This window comes from Colias croceus, chromosome 18 (assembly GCF_905220415.1).
Source record: "Colias croceus chromosome 18, ilColCroc2.1".
Taxonomy (NCBI): Eukaryota; Metazoa; Arthropoda; class Insecta; order Lepidoptera; family Pieridae; genus Colias; species Colias croceus.
This window is the reverse complement of record NC_059554.1, coordinates 9,725,072-9,741,957: the sequence shown is the minus strand read 5'-3', so window position 1 is coordinate 9,741,957 and position 16,886 is coordinate 9,725,072. Positions and strand designations below refer to the sequence as shown.

The window sequence follows — 16,886 nt, the reverse complement described above, 5'->3', positions numbered from 1 at the left end:
TAATATCCTACTTATTTCAAAACGAAAGGAACTTTGTTCGAATCGATTATTCCACGTGATATTTTTATTGTCTGCTTTGTATGTATGAATGCTATACGTATCTTGTTATACATAATTATATTCTATAGATTTGTCTACATGATCACGATTTAATATAAATTTAAATAAGGTCGAGAAAATATGATTATTCATTACTTTTATTGGTAAAAAAATTGAATTTTAAAATATTGTATTAAATTATCTAGTTAATTATGCGCTTATTATCTCCGGGCTGTAATTTTATGGCGCTCATTTGCATTAGAATACGAAATTATTTCGAGTGATGATAACAAAGGAAATTACTGTGTATATTAATATTGCTGAAATTTTAGGAATGCTTCTTGCTAGGTATCGTGACCTTACTGTGAGAGTTGTCAAAACCTACATGTCTGTTTTTCATTTCTTCCTAAAGTGTATGATTCTTTTTGCTTACATGAAATAAAAGACTTTTTTCCCCATAAAGGACATAACCATCAATCACAAGCTTAACCATTTCAAAGATGTTGATATCGATATGTGATCAATATGGCTATTCCTTTTTAACTGCTGTACTTTGTGTTTACTTACGTTTGATTTCCTCTCCGTGAACACGCTCACTGCAAAGTGTTAAAATCTGTTAATGTCTGCTGATTTACTTATTTTTAAAATGTGTTAGGTAATGACTTTAATTTGTGCTGTATTTAACTAACATCATATATTTTTTACAGTACCAACCGCGCACGTGACAGGCGTGCTCGGGAAGAAGGCGTCGCTGCCGTGCGACACGCAGCCCCTCTCATCTGACGACAGAGTCGCGATGGTGCTGTGGTTCAAGGAGGCAGACTGGGAACCACTGTATAGGTGAGCTTATAAACATAGGGGCAATGCAATAAATAAATACATCTTTTGGATGATATCATGTTTATTTGTTGATCTCAAAGATTTTTTTTTTGTGTGGTGATTCTCAATGTTAGCCAGAAGGGCTACTACATTTTAACGCGGACGCGATCAAAGAAATCTGATATTATGTGCCACGATCAATGATAATGATTTATGGCATTCAAGTTCATATCTTATTCACCTGTTTAACCTATATATTTGAATCTAGCAGGTATGAATATAGAAGATTATAAAACCAAATACGGAACCGCGCGATTAAGCTAGTTTATAACACATTAAAATTTTACCGGAAGTTAGATAATTAGAGAATTTAAATTTCAAATCAATTTGTAGTAAAAAGATACAGACCAGACAGATTTAAATCCAAAAAAACAAATGTATCGAAACCAAATTCGATAACACACATAAACTAGATAAAAATTAGCCCAACAAAGTTTGCGCAGGCAAGCAATTAAAACTTATAAATCTGATAGAATATTCTAGCAAGCTGGCAACATCTGGAAACGGTCGTCGATTCAAAGCAACCGGGGACCGTTGGTTAATTCTCACTGGATGGGCTTATCTTGATTTAGTGAAACGGGAAAGTTGTTCGATATAAATTTTCACCTTTATTTAATGGAGATAGTTTTGTAGATAGTCTTTCGATGGTAGTGAAGTGAGTGGTGGATTTTGAAGTCCTTGTAGTAATAGCAAATTTAATGATTAAATCTTGTAGGGTAATTGATAATATTGTAGCGGTGGTTCAGCGGTAAAGGCCTCGCTCGTATTTCAATCTTAATATAAAATTGATAGTTTAGATTATTTACATTGTACATAATAAGATGATGAACTATAAGCATAAAAGGATATAAAATAGAACAATTAACGAAGAATACAATTTTAATTTCGTGTCATATCATAAAAAGTAATTTTTAATTAATTATTTACCGTTAAAAGCGACAGTGTGATTATAGCGGTGTCGAAATTTAATTAGAAAATATATATTGTGAAATTGTCCAATTTAAATAATTTAGTCCACGTAGGAGCAGTAATTATAATAAACGATACAGCCTGTGGTGTAGGCTCGATGTAGGTTGGACCTTTATCACGATTATACCAATTTATAGGGTTCAAGTAATTTAGTTTACAAGCATGAGAAGTGACGGGCCCTTGTAGGGTTTTGGGAGTGGCGCATATATGTTTCATAGATTGACTTTCTTTACAAACAAGCCCTATGTGCCTTAATTGATGTTTTTTTTGGGTCTGGAATAGATATTGTGTTAATTGGGTGATTTGGTTTGTGATTCTCACAGAAGACCATTATAATTTACTAGTCGATTGACCCCGGCTCGCCCTTTTTTAATCACGGATAAAGTCGCAAAGGAGCTTTGTAGTGTTCATTTGTAAAAGAATTTCACTATAGTAAAATATTATTTTTAGTGTTACCATTATTTACTGCATGCATATAAGAAAAAAAGGCATAATAATTTTAAAGCATTCATTTTGTGCGTAGGACTAGATTTAGTTACTGATAATATTTTGATCTATCTTCTCGTAGAAGCAGTTTAAAATCGGTTCAGTCGCTTCGATTATAGTTTAAATAACTATCTAACCGACTGAAGCTAGTATAAAAAAATCTGCGAACTATTTGCAACGTAAAATGTCGGTATTCATTATATTGTACTCTGTTGGGTATAAAGTATAAGCCTAGTGTTTTATAGATGTGACCTGAAAATGAACACTGGGTCAACAATGCTTTTATTGATGACTAGCTTCCGCCCGCGACTCCGTCCGCGCGGATGTCGGTCTTCGCGTGGATGGTTTATTTATCCATTTTGAGTACCTCTGACAATAACATCTTATAAATATCTATTGGACCCAATTCCTAAATACGGCTAGGCCTATAATAATACGCAACGTGTGTTCGCGGTTCTACGGAACAACGTCTATGGATAAAACTGAAAAATTAAGATTATTTTTTTTCTACGTATTTTTCCAGGATAAAAAGTATCCTATTTTACGCCCAGGATAATAAAGTATAATTATACCAAGTTTCATCGAAATCGAACCGCTAGTTTAATTCACGTGATGCCTTCACATACAGACAGACAGACAGACAGACAGACAGACAGACAGACAAAAATTTTTTTAATCACATATTTGGGTTTGGTATCTATCCAGTAACACCCCCTGCTATTTATTTTTTCAATATTTTCAATGTACAGAATTGACCCTTCTACAGATTTATTATATGTATAGATTGTCGCAACAAGATTAAATATTATGTAGTACCTACGTATTTTAATGTTTTATAAGCTAACTAGTTTTCCGCCTGTGACTATGCTTGGGTAGATTACATGTTAATTATGTTCTATTCATCTATTGGCTAGTACGAATTTTAAAATAAAACTTATTATATAAATTTATAAAGAATAGAAAAAATTCGATTACGAGGCGGGACTCGAACCCGCATCCTTCGCGCCATTCCGGGGCGGATGCCTCACCAACTCGAATCTTTTCTATACTTTATAAATTTATATTTATAAAGCATTTGAATGCCATAAAACCAAAAAATATAAATTCAATAAAACTTATTGTTATTATTTAATGTTTTATTTCCATAATAGTCAGATTCCATCAGAGAGTTATTGTTTTTCTTATTATCAATGTAATCGGTATTTTCTAATGCTTACGTAGAAACATACATCCACACTTAAACATCATAATATTACCATTTACCACTGAGACACTACTGTATTAAAACCAAACAAAAGAAAACAATATCCTATGTCCTCTAAGGTAGCTATTTATATTTCAAATTCATTCAAATCTGGATCATCCTCGGCGGGCAATTTCAAAGGCCTTTGTCCGTTAGAACAGGGTAGAAAATTTAACAGATTGAAATGCATCTTGTTATCAAGTAAAGGATAGTGGTTATATTCGTACTTTTTTATAAGAAACTAACCGATATAAATTGCTGTATCAGAAACTGTTAAATGCACTAAATTCGGATGATTTTTACCTGCTAATTAAGAACTTAATAATCGATAAAATTGCCATATTATAGCTATAACAGTAATTTCTGGCGTGAAACTTGTGAAAAAGTTACGTCTGTTTAAATTTATTATGCCTACTTTATATTTGATTGCATAAAATATCAGTTTTTTATAATAACTACGCATTAGCCTTCTTATTAGTATCTATCATTCTTAGACTCATATATTCACCAAACTCTTTGCCAATTAATCGTCTTAAGTAATTTAACCAAACAATTCTAAGATATATGAAGCTAAATTCAAACAGAACTAACACAAAAGTATAATTCACAACAAAGTTTTGTGAATTCATCGTGTGTGAAGTGCGTTTAATATTTTAATTTATTCAACTGTAATTATACAACTGTAGTGTGATAAAGCCTTTCATCTACAATATTAAACTTATTTAATCTTAGATTTAATTTCAAGTCTAGATTCAATTTTAATCCACCGTAATTTCGCTGGATTGACACTTCAGGAGAATTTACGCTTAATAAGTTGGTTGCTTTTTAATATTTGAACTCGTTTTATACTTATTAAAAAAAAAGATTGAGCTTGAATTAAATTGATTGTTCTACAGAAACACATAATATAAATATTATATTGTTAATTCGTTCTTGTAATATAAATGCAATATTAAATATGAAGCTATACACTGCATATTGTACCTATGTAATGTGTTGAATTAAAATCTTTGCACAGCGTATAAACATTATGGTCACGACTCACGACCTGCAGGAATAAAGGTTTAATGAGAGAATTCGTTAAATGAAAAGCTTTTAGATTAGCAATGTGTTTAAATGGTCAGAGCACACAGAGTTATTACATTACAGAGGATAGTTAAATCGTGTGTCGTTTATATAGTTCGTATTAGGTTACTAAGTATATTTTGTATATAAAAAAAGTTTTATGTAAATAATGCATATGTTTTTTTTTTTTTTGTATGGTGTTTCTCAATGTTAGCCAGAAGGGCTACTACATTTTAACGCGGACGCGGGGGTGAACTGAAGGTTCACCCTGGTAGCGACATGCACAAGGGCGTCCCCCCGCCACGGGGACCACGAACCTCGGCTTGAGCTGTCGCTTGAGTGGAGGAGGCCAGAAGGGCCCTAATCGGACGGGAATGCATATGTTGTGATGAGAGTTTTATTTGAAGAAACGTTTACGTATTGATAATTAGTGTAAAATCTCATTCTATTGTAAATAATATCATAAAATTGATAGACTTATTTTATAAGCTCCAAAAATCTATTAGCCCTATCTCGTGCAAGTACTCGAGTGAAACCATAGGCCAGCTAGTATTAAATAAAAAGTAAACAGTCTCAACACAGTATTACTACCTATATAGACGTATTAAGGATATTGGAGATTCAACGTTGTGATAAAATTAACCTTTCTTCTCAGTTACGACGTCCGCGGCAGGACCATCTACCAGCCGAAGCTATGGTCGTCTCCAACTGGGTTCGGGACACGAGCCTACTTCCGCGCCACGGCGTCGCCTGCCACGCTCCTAGTGGATAGCGTAGCTACTACAGATAGCGGGGTGTATAGGTGCAGGGTGGACTTCAAGAATTCGCCGACGAGGAATCTGAGGATCAATTTTACTGTTATTAGTGAGTTTTATTTTTGTTGTAGAAGGATGTAGTGGTGGGTAGAAAGAAAAAAAATGTGTGCGTGTACTAGTGTACACACGTAAGAAGTGAAACTTCTTTATGACCTTATTTTTCAAAGAATAATTTACTATATGCAACTTTACAGAAATACGTCGGTCAAATCACGCGTGGTAGGGATAAGAAAAAGATGGCGCGTAACGGAAAAAAATGTTACACTAAATTCCAAACCCGATAAAGAAGTTTCACTTCAATAATGTGTTAATTCTATATAATCTTGTTATAATGTTTATTCCACGCTTGAGTCGCTGTGAGAAAAATAGACCGTGTTGTGAGCAAAATAGATATTTTTTACTCATGAGAAAAGAATATTGAAGAGTAGTCAATAGATATTGACGCATATAGACATTTTTTTATTCAGGTGCTACAGGAGAGCAGCCGTTGGCTTAAGGCAGTGAAACATTTAAATGAAAAACAGAACAATATAATTCTGAGAACTATACCTAAATGTAAAAATACATTGAAATGATAATATGTTTTTCTGCTCACCTTGTCTGATTTCTCAATAACTTTTGCAAATAGTATCGAAACTCCGAGTAGAGTTTGGAAATACGTAAACTATTCTCTTTAAATTTTCCGTCTGATAAATAATTGCATTAAATTCAACAGCAACTTTTGAATATTTTGTAAATTTGTTTCACGAAACGTAACCGTTACCGCTCGTTACTTTGCCGGATTAATTTTCATTCCATTTTTATAATTTTCTCATTGAACTTTAACTTAAATATACTTTTACCTACATACTATTATCTACCCACTCTTTCATTTTATTTTCGATACCAATATAAAGCAGAAGAATCTGAGAAAATAAAATTAGTTTGTTATTTGTATCAACAGAAAAAGGTGGGTAGTAAAAAAATTAAGTACGAGTAAGTATCTATGCGTATTTATTTGTCACATTTGAGTTGTAGGAAAACCGTTTGAAATAAAAAATTATGGTATCTAATTTTAAGGGGGATTTTTTACATGAGTCACTGATTTTTGTGCTAGGTAACAATTTCCGATCATGGCTATACACTATACAGTATGCATACTATATACATACTATATACATTCCTATTACATGCGAGCACACGTCACACATCCAACAAACAGTCGTTCCCATGTGGATTGCTAGTTGAAATCTATCCTGAGTTTGATTGCGTAAGCTTTGCCGATTTCAGAGGTGTCGCTCAAACCGGGGATTTGCGTTTATGTACTGGCGAAGGATCTATACTATGTATTGTACACAACTACACAGTAGGGTACACTGTCACGTTTATTTATGCTATTGTGGATAGTGTGTTCATGTGCTTATGACTTATGTGTAGGACGTAGGACTTATATTATGGTCGTTTTCTGATATGGTCTAGGGATTATTTCTGGTTATGGTGTTACGATAGATTGCAAAGATGTGATGGTAATATTGTGAATAAATTAATTTTCGAAAGGTATGTTTTAAAATGACTGGCTAAGACAAATATTACTATTATCCAGATAAATAATTACACATAAATATCTTCATTATAATATAATATAAAGTAGATATAATATAAGGTATTATAATAGTCAGCAATAAAATATAGATAGTATTTGGAATAGAACCTACATCACATCACCTTCTTCTATAACTTTTCATCTGCACATCAAAATACATCCAAATTCACATCGACGTTTACTGACGTTTATAACAGAACGTATGTATGGAATCTAAGTATGGAATAAATTGGAACTTTACTACATATGGAGACATATTATGGATGTTGAAATTTATTCCCCGAAATTATCCAATTGCAGTTGTAACAAGAAGTACAGACGATCTGCATATAGTTAGCAATAATCAGTTAAGGGGAAGTCTCCCGTCTTTGGAACATTAGCTTTGAGTACTGTCATGCGAGATGGTGCAGAATGTTCGAGAAATGCTAATAGTTCGGCCATTGTACATGCTTTCGTGAATTTGCACGTGTTTGACATCTTGGGTTTGTATAAAACTTAATGAAGTCACGATATTTGTTAATATGTATTATCAAAATGTTGTATGAAGAGGTTATTTATATTTTACATGTAGGTAAAGTGTAAAATAATTAAGTGGTTATAATTATTTTGACTTCCAATATTAATAGCGTTAAAGGCATAGCCGAATTTACAATAATAATAATTTATCTTCGACTCTTGTTTTGTGAAGAAGATGATGATGTTGATTGTATAATTGAATTTACATTACACATACAGTAAAAGTAATCACAACAGATTGGACATTAAATTTTATATTATCTTCTCTTACACAAAAATTATATAAACTAATAAATCTTTTGTCTCATGAAACATAAATATCTTTTATTTCATACCATCCCCCAGTACAAATACTATTTCAACTTATCCGAGTTTTTTCTGTCCGTAAAACACACACTCAACCTTGTTTACCCAACAAAACTAAATGCTTATTTACGTGGGTTTGGAAAAAGTAAAATGTCCCAGTGTCTTAACACCTCAGTCTTTATGTCGTTGACCTTGCCGCCCGACCCTCGTAACCCAATGAAGTTAGGCTTGAGGCACACGGAGCGTTTAAAGTCAAGTAGAGAATTTTATCGCGAATTTTAATGAGGCTTATAATTTAATATTTTATAACTAATTATTTCATCACATTTTAAACATTTTGAGAAAAAAAACGAAGAGTAAAATAAAGATTCGTTGCATATGCTTTTAAGGATATTGCGTTGAATTGGAATTAAATTGTGTTATATGAATAATTAAAGCGGGATTATGGTTAGATAAATTAAATTTTGGTAGCCAGCTTTGTGTGGTTAAGTGGCGAATTCAACATCTATATATACATACATACAGGTAGCTAGTAGAGCAATGGTTTACATATATTACATAAATAATTAATGTATAGTATAATTTTATACTTATTAAGATATTAAATTGCGCTTTTTGAAAGCAACAAAATGAGCAGCAGCATGACCGCTTTAAAACTTCGCGAAATTGCCTCGGTGTGTGAAGAGCCTTAAAAAAAGTGTAATGTACAAGTTTGCTAAATCGATACATTGTATACCGACACGTATTTCTTTGAGGGATCCGCTACGGATGTCTTTTTCCGCAACCTCCGATAATCCAGGGTGTGATAAAATTTGTTAGGTTTTACATAGCTCCCGAATTTTTTGGGAAAAAATCCACGTTCTTAGGGAAATTCGGGCACGCACGTTGATACGTATATTTCAAGAAAGAAATACATAGTATACATTTTTTGTTTTCTGTGTGTATTATACGCGTATCATAGTTAAATAACAACTTAATGTGAACATTATTTTTAGTAGATACCACAGGTAAATAATTTAAAAAAAGACGCGCGGCACTCGGGGACTGCCGCGGTAAAGCTATTGCATGCTATGCCTTCAAGCCACACCTCCGTGCCCGTCGGAGTGGGGAGCGTGAGGTTTTTTCGTTACGGAATTTCTGGATTCGGTCCCCGCGCTCAAGGCCCGCGATAGAAGCTATGCAATAGCTTAAAAATGTTGTAGAATGTTTGTTTCACGCTAAAATATTTACGATGTTTACTGTCGTTAAGAATAAACAATGGAAAGAAATGTAAACATTATGTACTGTTCCTAATAAAAATAATATTATCATTGGTTTATTTCACTTATTTTATACATAAAAATAAGAAATATTTGAGATAATGTAGCTTTTATAAAATGTATTTCAGTTATATGTTGCCTGCGATGTAAAATATTTATGTAAATTTTGAAAATCATTTTTCGCGTGTCCATGATATAGTAATTTTACGAAATTTGATTGACGTGAAACCGAAATCGTTCGTAATTTATACACATTACACATACAAATTTGATACTTACCTAAGTTGTTGCTTTTGTGTATATTATACCGTGCTTAGATACCGTGTTTCAAAATTTGATAGCTAACAGCACATGAATTTATAATTATGAATATCGAACAGAAATCGCAATTAAATTTAATTCCACGTTACAATTTCCTTATTTCCAAAACCATTTTCTTTTATTGTAATTTATCGCAGTTCCATGAAAACGATGCTTTTAGCTTTTATGTAACAGTATCGGCATTTGCAAACTCATTTGGCCGAGTAGTCGAATTGAATGTAAAAATGTTGGAATTGAATTAGCCTGTGTTAATTTTATTGTCTTGGTGTATCTGTGGCAGCAAGTTTCTAGAACAATCGCTCTCTCCCTAATTAATGTTTAATAAATTGCTTAAATAAAGACCAAAGTAACAAACTGAACAATTATTTTTGGCTCGATTAACCAATCATAATAAAAGAAGCATTTCATTAACTTAAAATGGATCAATTTTTAAAACATTTTCGCTAAATTGAACCGTTTGAAATTGCTTAAAATACTGCTAATTTTCGAATCGGTGAAATAAACCATTTCACGATTTGACCCGCATGCAATTTGGGAATAACTCAAAAAGAACGGAATCGATTTAAAAAACCATCACCAGCATGCTGAATGTTTCATTATTCCTTTTTCCTTAAGCTATATTTTATTATTGTATCGGAGTCAACCAGTTAGAAGCGACTTGTACAAAATATACTTACAATTCCTTTCTTAGTAAACCACCCAGCTAATTCAGTTACTTGACAAGTTAGTTTCTTTGCCATCCATAAAAGTAGATACTTCGATATTGTGAAAATTGTTTACAAGTTAACCCTTCGTAGACTGAGCCATTCCGTGTTGGCACGCTGCCGCGGGAATTACAGCTCTCTTTTATTGTTCCGATCACTTCTAGTTCTTTTTTTATCATATCCTTGTTATTTAATTAAAGATAAAGTTTTTACGTCCGCGTAATATTGCAGATGGAAACATTAATTAAAAGAAATGTTATAGCTTGATAGAGTTGGAGTCTGTTCTTTTATTTTTAATTTTTATGTTGTAATGTTCTTTTATAATTGCAATATAACTCCAGTTTTAATATTTCCTCTGTGTCATTGACTTCTTGGAAAGGTAGAAACATTTATTTGACCATATATATAATTATACAGGTCCCAAAGTGGAGTAAAAAAGCAGAAAGTAAATGAAATAAATAAAACATGCGTTCTCGATAGTATGAAGCGTTTAAACACCACTCGGCAAGAGCGGTGATAGACGTTTTAAATTTAAATCTTTACTATATTAAAAAGCTGTAGTGTTTGTTTGTTTGTTTGAACGCACTAATCTCAGGAACTACTGGTCCGATTTGATATCATAACTCTAAGACCAACAGGATTGTAGCAATGCGGGTGGAACTGCGGAGCACAGCTAGTATAGAATATAATTTATGTAATATAATTTAAATATTAATATATTTATGTTCTTACAGCACCAGCGAATCGGCCAACAATAATGGACGCCAGAACCCGAGACCACACGCGGCTGTTAGAGCCGTATAACGAAGGAGACACTTTGGAGTTACTCTGTGAAGTGTTTGGAGGTAATCGCCATTGTTTTGTTAATTTATTTGATGAGAAATTAATTCTTAATGTTAAAAATGGATAAGTTCATCTATAAGTATCGATGGGCTTTAACCTAAAAACTTTAATAGATGTTAATTATTTTTAAATTGATTTTAAACGTGACATAATAATATCATAGTAGAGTCGGTGGCTCAACTTAAGTAAATTATGATTAAAGGTTAAATAATGTCGAAGTAATTCTGATTGTTGAAGCGAGATGGGAAGAAATTGAGGATAGCGAAGGATAGCGAAACTGCGACTGAAACTTTGAAACAAATTTAAATCAATGAAAACTATTCAATAATAAGGAATCTAATAAATATTTTTAAAAGGATATCTTAAAATAATAATAATTTCAACTAAACTTTATAGTAAAAATAATAAATTGCAAAGACGAAGTGCATCTCTGACAAAAACAATACAACTCATGCTACGATGTTTAAAAAAATTCGTGTCTGTTATTCAGTAGCCAATTTCCTATATTTTGTTTGTACCTCATTTTAATAATATCTATTTATTTATTTATACTTTATTGTACATAATAATATATACCAGAGAGAGAATAACCAGATACAATAATTCAAAAAAAGAAGCCAACACGAAGGCACATATGTACGAAATCACTAATATCGTATGTGGGACAAATATGATATTTTCGCTGTTTATTTTCCATCTATTCTGTAGAGAAATCCTAAAGTCAACGCCTACGCGTGATATTCTTCAATTGAATACAATGGCAATGTCAAATACTTATTTATTGGGATAATCTCACTTTATTTCGCAAAAATGCTCAGTAATCAAATAATATTTACCCTCAATCTTATCTTTATCCCTTGCTATTTTGGAAACTTTGGTATCTGTTATTATTTCCCTCTCTAAATCAACAGATGTTATACTCATTCCGGGAATTTTCCTAGTTCTTAATAGTATTACGTAGGTCATAGGTAATAGTTCACATTATTGAACGTAATGTATAGATATTAATATAAATGTTGAAATTGCAAATAAATATCACAAAAGCAAAGCTGCAGGTGAAATGCTAGTAAATTATGTAAATCATTTATTTCATGTACTAATTACGCAAAATTGCTGTGAACTAAATTCCGGAAAGCTGGTGTTACGGTTGCAGCGCTTGTTTTCCGTTGTTAATGTCTGTTTGAAACATATGGAACAAAATAATAAAATTGTATGAAAAATGTAACTTTTCATGACAACTTTTTAATCTAAGCACTAGCGGTCCGCCCCGGCTTCGCCCGTGGTACATATTTCGCAATAAAAGATTATCTGTGCCAAATTTCATCAAAATCGGTCCTGTAGTTTATGCGTGAAAACCATACATACATACATAATTACAAACTGATAGTAGTCTCATACTATAATAAAATTATTATTTAAATGCAATCTATTATTGAAGTGAAACTTCTTTAGGCGCGTTGAGAGTAAAATTGTAAGGTCGCGGCATGGTAATACCGTCACGTCATTGAGTCAGGGGACGATTTTTGGTATCTCTTTTTTCATATTAAATACCAATATACGTTAATACAGTTTTCCTTCTCATTTAGATACAATAAAAGTAAGTCATTAGATATCATGTGTATTATATTTTGATACACGAACCATAATTATGCAGAAAATCTGTCCATTGGTTTCTAAGAAGTGAGAATAAATGCGAATTTTTACTATATTCGAGAAGATTTCCCATAATTCATTAAGAATATTGTTAGATATTTTTTTAAATTCACCACGTTGAAAGACTGATCCTTTTACTTCCAGGAATTCTTTATTAAAGAAAATATTGTAAGATATTGTAATAACCATTGATTTAGGTGGATAGGTTTGCACAGTGAAATGGACAGATTTGAGATACGGCGGGTGGTGCATATCTCGATTTGAATCTTGCAGAAGTTTACGTCAGCGCGTTTAGATATGTATATCCGCTTAATCTTCTATAACGATGTTAGCTGTCTAATATCTTTCCTTATATTTACGTAAGAACTAGACACCTACCTTTTTGACAGTAGATAATAATTATATAGGTAGGTACTAGGTACTTTGAGAGAAATATTTATTGGAGGAAACAAAGTGAACATTTTTATTGTATATATTTCTTTTTGCAAAGTCCATTTAATATTAATAAGTAAATCTGATGAAATTTGCTTACCACCAGACAATCCCCATCAAGAGTCGTCAGGAAATTTCACAGCGGTATACTGTACACGCATCAGTAAACTTTAATTATGAAAAATAAACAATTTTTCGTACAAAATGAGTAAAAACGACGCGCGCGTATTAAAAAGTTAACAGTAATTATATCAACATATCTCGTTATTTTCAGCTCTTGGATATTGAAAATACATTAACCGCACAGGGAATGCATTAAATAATAACTATTTATTGCTGCTGGAGTTTTGTTACAAATTATTCTGAGTCGACAGCTTTGTCGGTGTATTTTTGGATGATTTAATTATATATCGTATAATTATGGATTTAAATAAAATGTAGGGAGGAGAGTTGTAATTGAATGTTGAAATATGTCATGGCGATGATGCAATTTTATAGATTTGTTAGTAGATCTCACTCATAAATCTAGAAAATGGCACATACCCTAGAGTATACGCTTCCTTACTATATTTTCTAAAACATATTTTTCCATAGACATAATATTATCTTCAGTTCGAGTTCAATTCAATTATTGCTATAAGTGAAATGTAAAAGGTCGTTAAAGTCATGTTTTGCTCTGAAATGAACATCATTTCATATACATTGCGGTGTTTAATATTTTGTTATTTACATTCTCCTGAATTCAAACACATTAAACACAAAGTCTCAGGTTTCAATATTAAACTGAAAATAAGACGAATAGTGTTACTGAAAATCAGGCACACAAACGATTATTTTTATAAAATTATCGATAGAAGAAATTAACATTTCTTGTAGGTACATAGAGCAGATACAAGTTTATATTAGTTTGATCTATTTTTTGATTGCTTGTTATGTGTGGGTTTCTTATTTACATAAAGCGATACGCAGCAAGCTTTATGGTGGAATAACGTTGCGAATCCGTCCTACAATTCAATTCTAGGAATCGAGATTCGGTGTCGACACGCAACTGAAATTCGATCTCTTGGGAAGCTTCGAACAGGCCTTGCCTTTCATTTGTTTTTGGCTTAACGACTCTGCAAATTAACATTTAAATGTCAAACATTTGGATTAAAAATGTTATGGAATAGCTATCGCGATTATTGCTAAAAGAGGACGTGAATAATTGAATTGTTTTTTGCGTCAAACCTAATTATTTTTCCACGAAAAGTTAAAAAGTTTTGCGACTCAGTTTCAAATAAATCTGTGCTACTCTTTATAGATCCTTTTCATTCCAAATTTCATCTGAATCAGGCTTGGCCATGAAAACTTAGCATAGAACATACAGTGCGCAGAACAGACAGGCTCATCACACCTGTACCTATTATCTTCTGTTATTATAAAGAGTTAAGTTTGTTAGTTTGTGACGTTGTAGGGTGTAAATATCTGCATCGAATGAACCGATTTTTTTACCAACATAAAACCACGTTATCGGTGACTGATAAGTTATATATTTTTATTTTGTTTTCTCTGATTGCCTTGGAAGTCTTTAGTAATCTATTAGTCTACAAATTCAATTTTGTAACACACCATCCATTAAAACAGGTGACCCACGACCATCCGTACTCTGGTATCTAGAGAATACGGTAATCGATGAGTCGTACGAGCAGCGTGACGACGGCGTGACGACAAACACGCTAACGTTCCCGCGCGTCGGACGACAGCACCTCAACGCAAGGTTGATCTGTCAAGCGTCGAATACTAACCTGGCGCCGCCGCAGAGTAAATTGCTCATTTTGGATATTAATTGTAAGTATTTTTGGGTAATTATAGGGAGAATAAGTAAGTTAAGGGTGGTGCAATTGTTGTTGTGTGTGGTTTGAAATGCATTCTTTTATTCTCTTGTTTATGAAGAGATAGAAAGCGGTGTTTAACCAGCGAATAGTTTTTGAGGCACTTTTATATCATTACTGTTCTGTTTATTAGTAAATCTATGTAACTATCCAATCTATGTAACATAATTCATGCGTGTCTGTTTCCATTTGTTACTCTGAAGCTTTTTTGATATTTTACCTAATCATTATAAAGCTTCAATAAAATAATTTAATAAGAAGTAACAAATGAAGCCAATGAAAATTATATGGAGTCAAATGATATTGAAGCGAATTTGCTTACAATTATTGTGTTCAATATACACATACACAAATGTTTTAAAACAAACTTCAGTAAAGGCCTAGCTGATAAAATTTGAAGCCATTATTTTGGGACTAACGGATCCAATTTATAAAATATAACAACCGACACAGAAATTCTACGAGATTTGATTTGTAAATATCTGAACAACACTCGCTAGTCTCTCTCATAGAGATTATATTATTTTTGGATATAAACTAACACAATATTCAAATTCTGGGAAAGCTTTCCGTAATTGGAGCTATTTTTAAAACGTTATCGATATTAAAGCGTTTATAAAACAATAGGTAGGTACATATTAGTTACAATTATTAGGCACTAGCTTTCCGCCCGCGGCTGCGCCCGCGTTTTCAAAGAAAAAGCATAGTTCCCGTTCCCGTGGGATTTCCGTGATAAAACCTATCCTATGTCCCGGGGTAAAAAGTAGCCTATGTCCTTTCTCGGGTATCAAAATATCTCTATGTAACCAAATTTCATGCAAATTGGTTCAGTAGTTAAGGCGTGATTGAGTAACAGACAGACGGACAGAGTTACTTTCGCATTTATAATATTAGTATGGATTGGATAAATAAAATCGTTTTAATAATAATTTCAAAATAAAAAAGTAATAACTGCAATATAAAATGACGTATTTTTTAATTTAATATTTTAAAATTAATTTATTTTTTAACTCACGTTGAAATTTGAACATTAAAAACGTATATAAAATTTGATAACACAGTTAAAGGAATGCATAAAATCTGTTAAATTCACTTCGCAACTTTTGTATTCAATTTAAATACTAAAATTGTTTAATCGATTTCGACATTCGACGCTCGTTTTATTATAACAGTATCATATTTGTAATATTTTTATACCGACAAAGTCAGGAACACAAGCTTGTTCAAAATAATAAAATAGCAAAAATAAAAAAGATATGCTCATCCAATATTTATTTTTAATTAATAACTTCAGTTAAAATGCTGTTTGTTATGCGTTGTTTACAATTTAAACTCAAGCTGTTTATAACTTTAATGACCACTCTGAAGTTGTCAACACTTGGCTTTAGAGTGAAGCGAGTACGAATTAACGAAACATGATTAATAAAATATGATATGGGAAATGCTAAAACTATGTTATGACGATTTAAAAGTGTTTATAGAAGAAGTCTAATTGAAAAAGAAAGAAAGAATGAAACCATTCATTCCAACACACACAACACACATATCAAATAGTAATAGAAAGCATGAATTTATATGTGGTTGCGTGCTAAAAAGCCACTCAGGATACCTGAGGCATAATGCCTCAGCACTGAATTATGGAATAATTAATGTTTTCGAGTTTATGCCACCTGTGTCCAAGGCTATAATCCCCCACTATTACAGTAAAACCACTGAGCGTCCAGATCGTGGGTCCGGGCGGGCCGCTGTCGGCGGACCGCGGCTACGAGCTGCGCTGCGTCAGCGCGGGGTCCAGACCTCCCGCTGTGGTCACGTGGTGGAAGGGGGACAAACCCATTAAGAAGAATATTAAGAGTGTAAGTGGAATTGTAATTAATGTAATTGATTTTACGTGTTGTTATCC

The 16,886-nt window shown here is 32.6% G+C and overlaps 1 protein-coding gene across 1 annotated transcript in view; it reads left to right on the top strand.

Annotated features, from left to right (window-relative positions):
* Positions 1 to 16,886, top strand: part of LOC123699929 (hemicentin-1-like) — a 95,707-nt gene that overhangs the window by 44,450 nt on the left and 34,371 nt on the right. Inside the window, exons 2-6 of the mRNA XM_045646978.1 lie at positions 747 to 879; positions 5,337 to 5,545; positions 10,919 to 11,029; positions 14,736 to 14,939; positions 16,688 to 16,839. Coding sequence (XP_045502934.1) covers positions 747 to 879; positions 5,337 to 5,545; positions 10,919 to 11,029; positions 14,736 to 14,939; positions 16,688 to 16,839 — 809 coding nt within the window. The remainder of the gene's footprint in view (positions 1 to 746; positions 880 to 5,336; positions 5,546 to 10,918; positions 11,030 to 14,735; positions 14,940 to 16,687; positions 16,840 to 16,886) is intronic.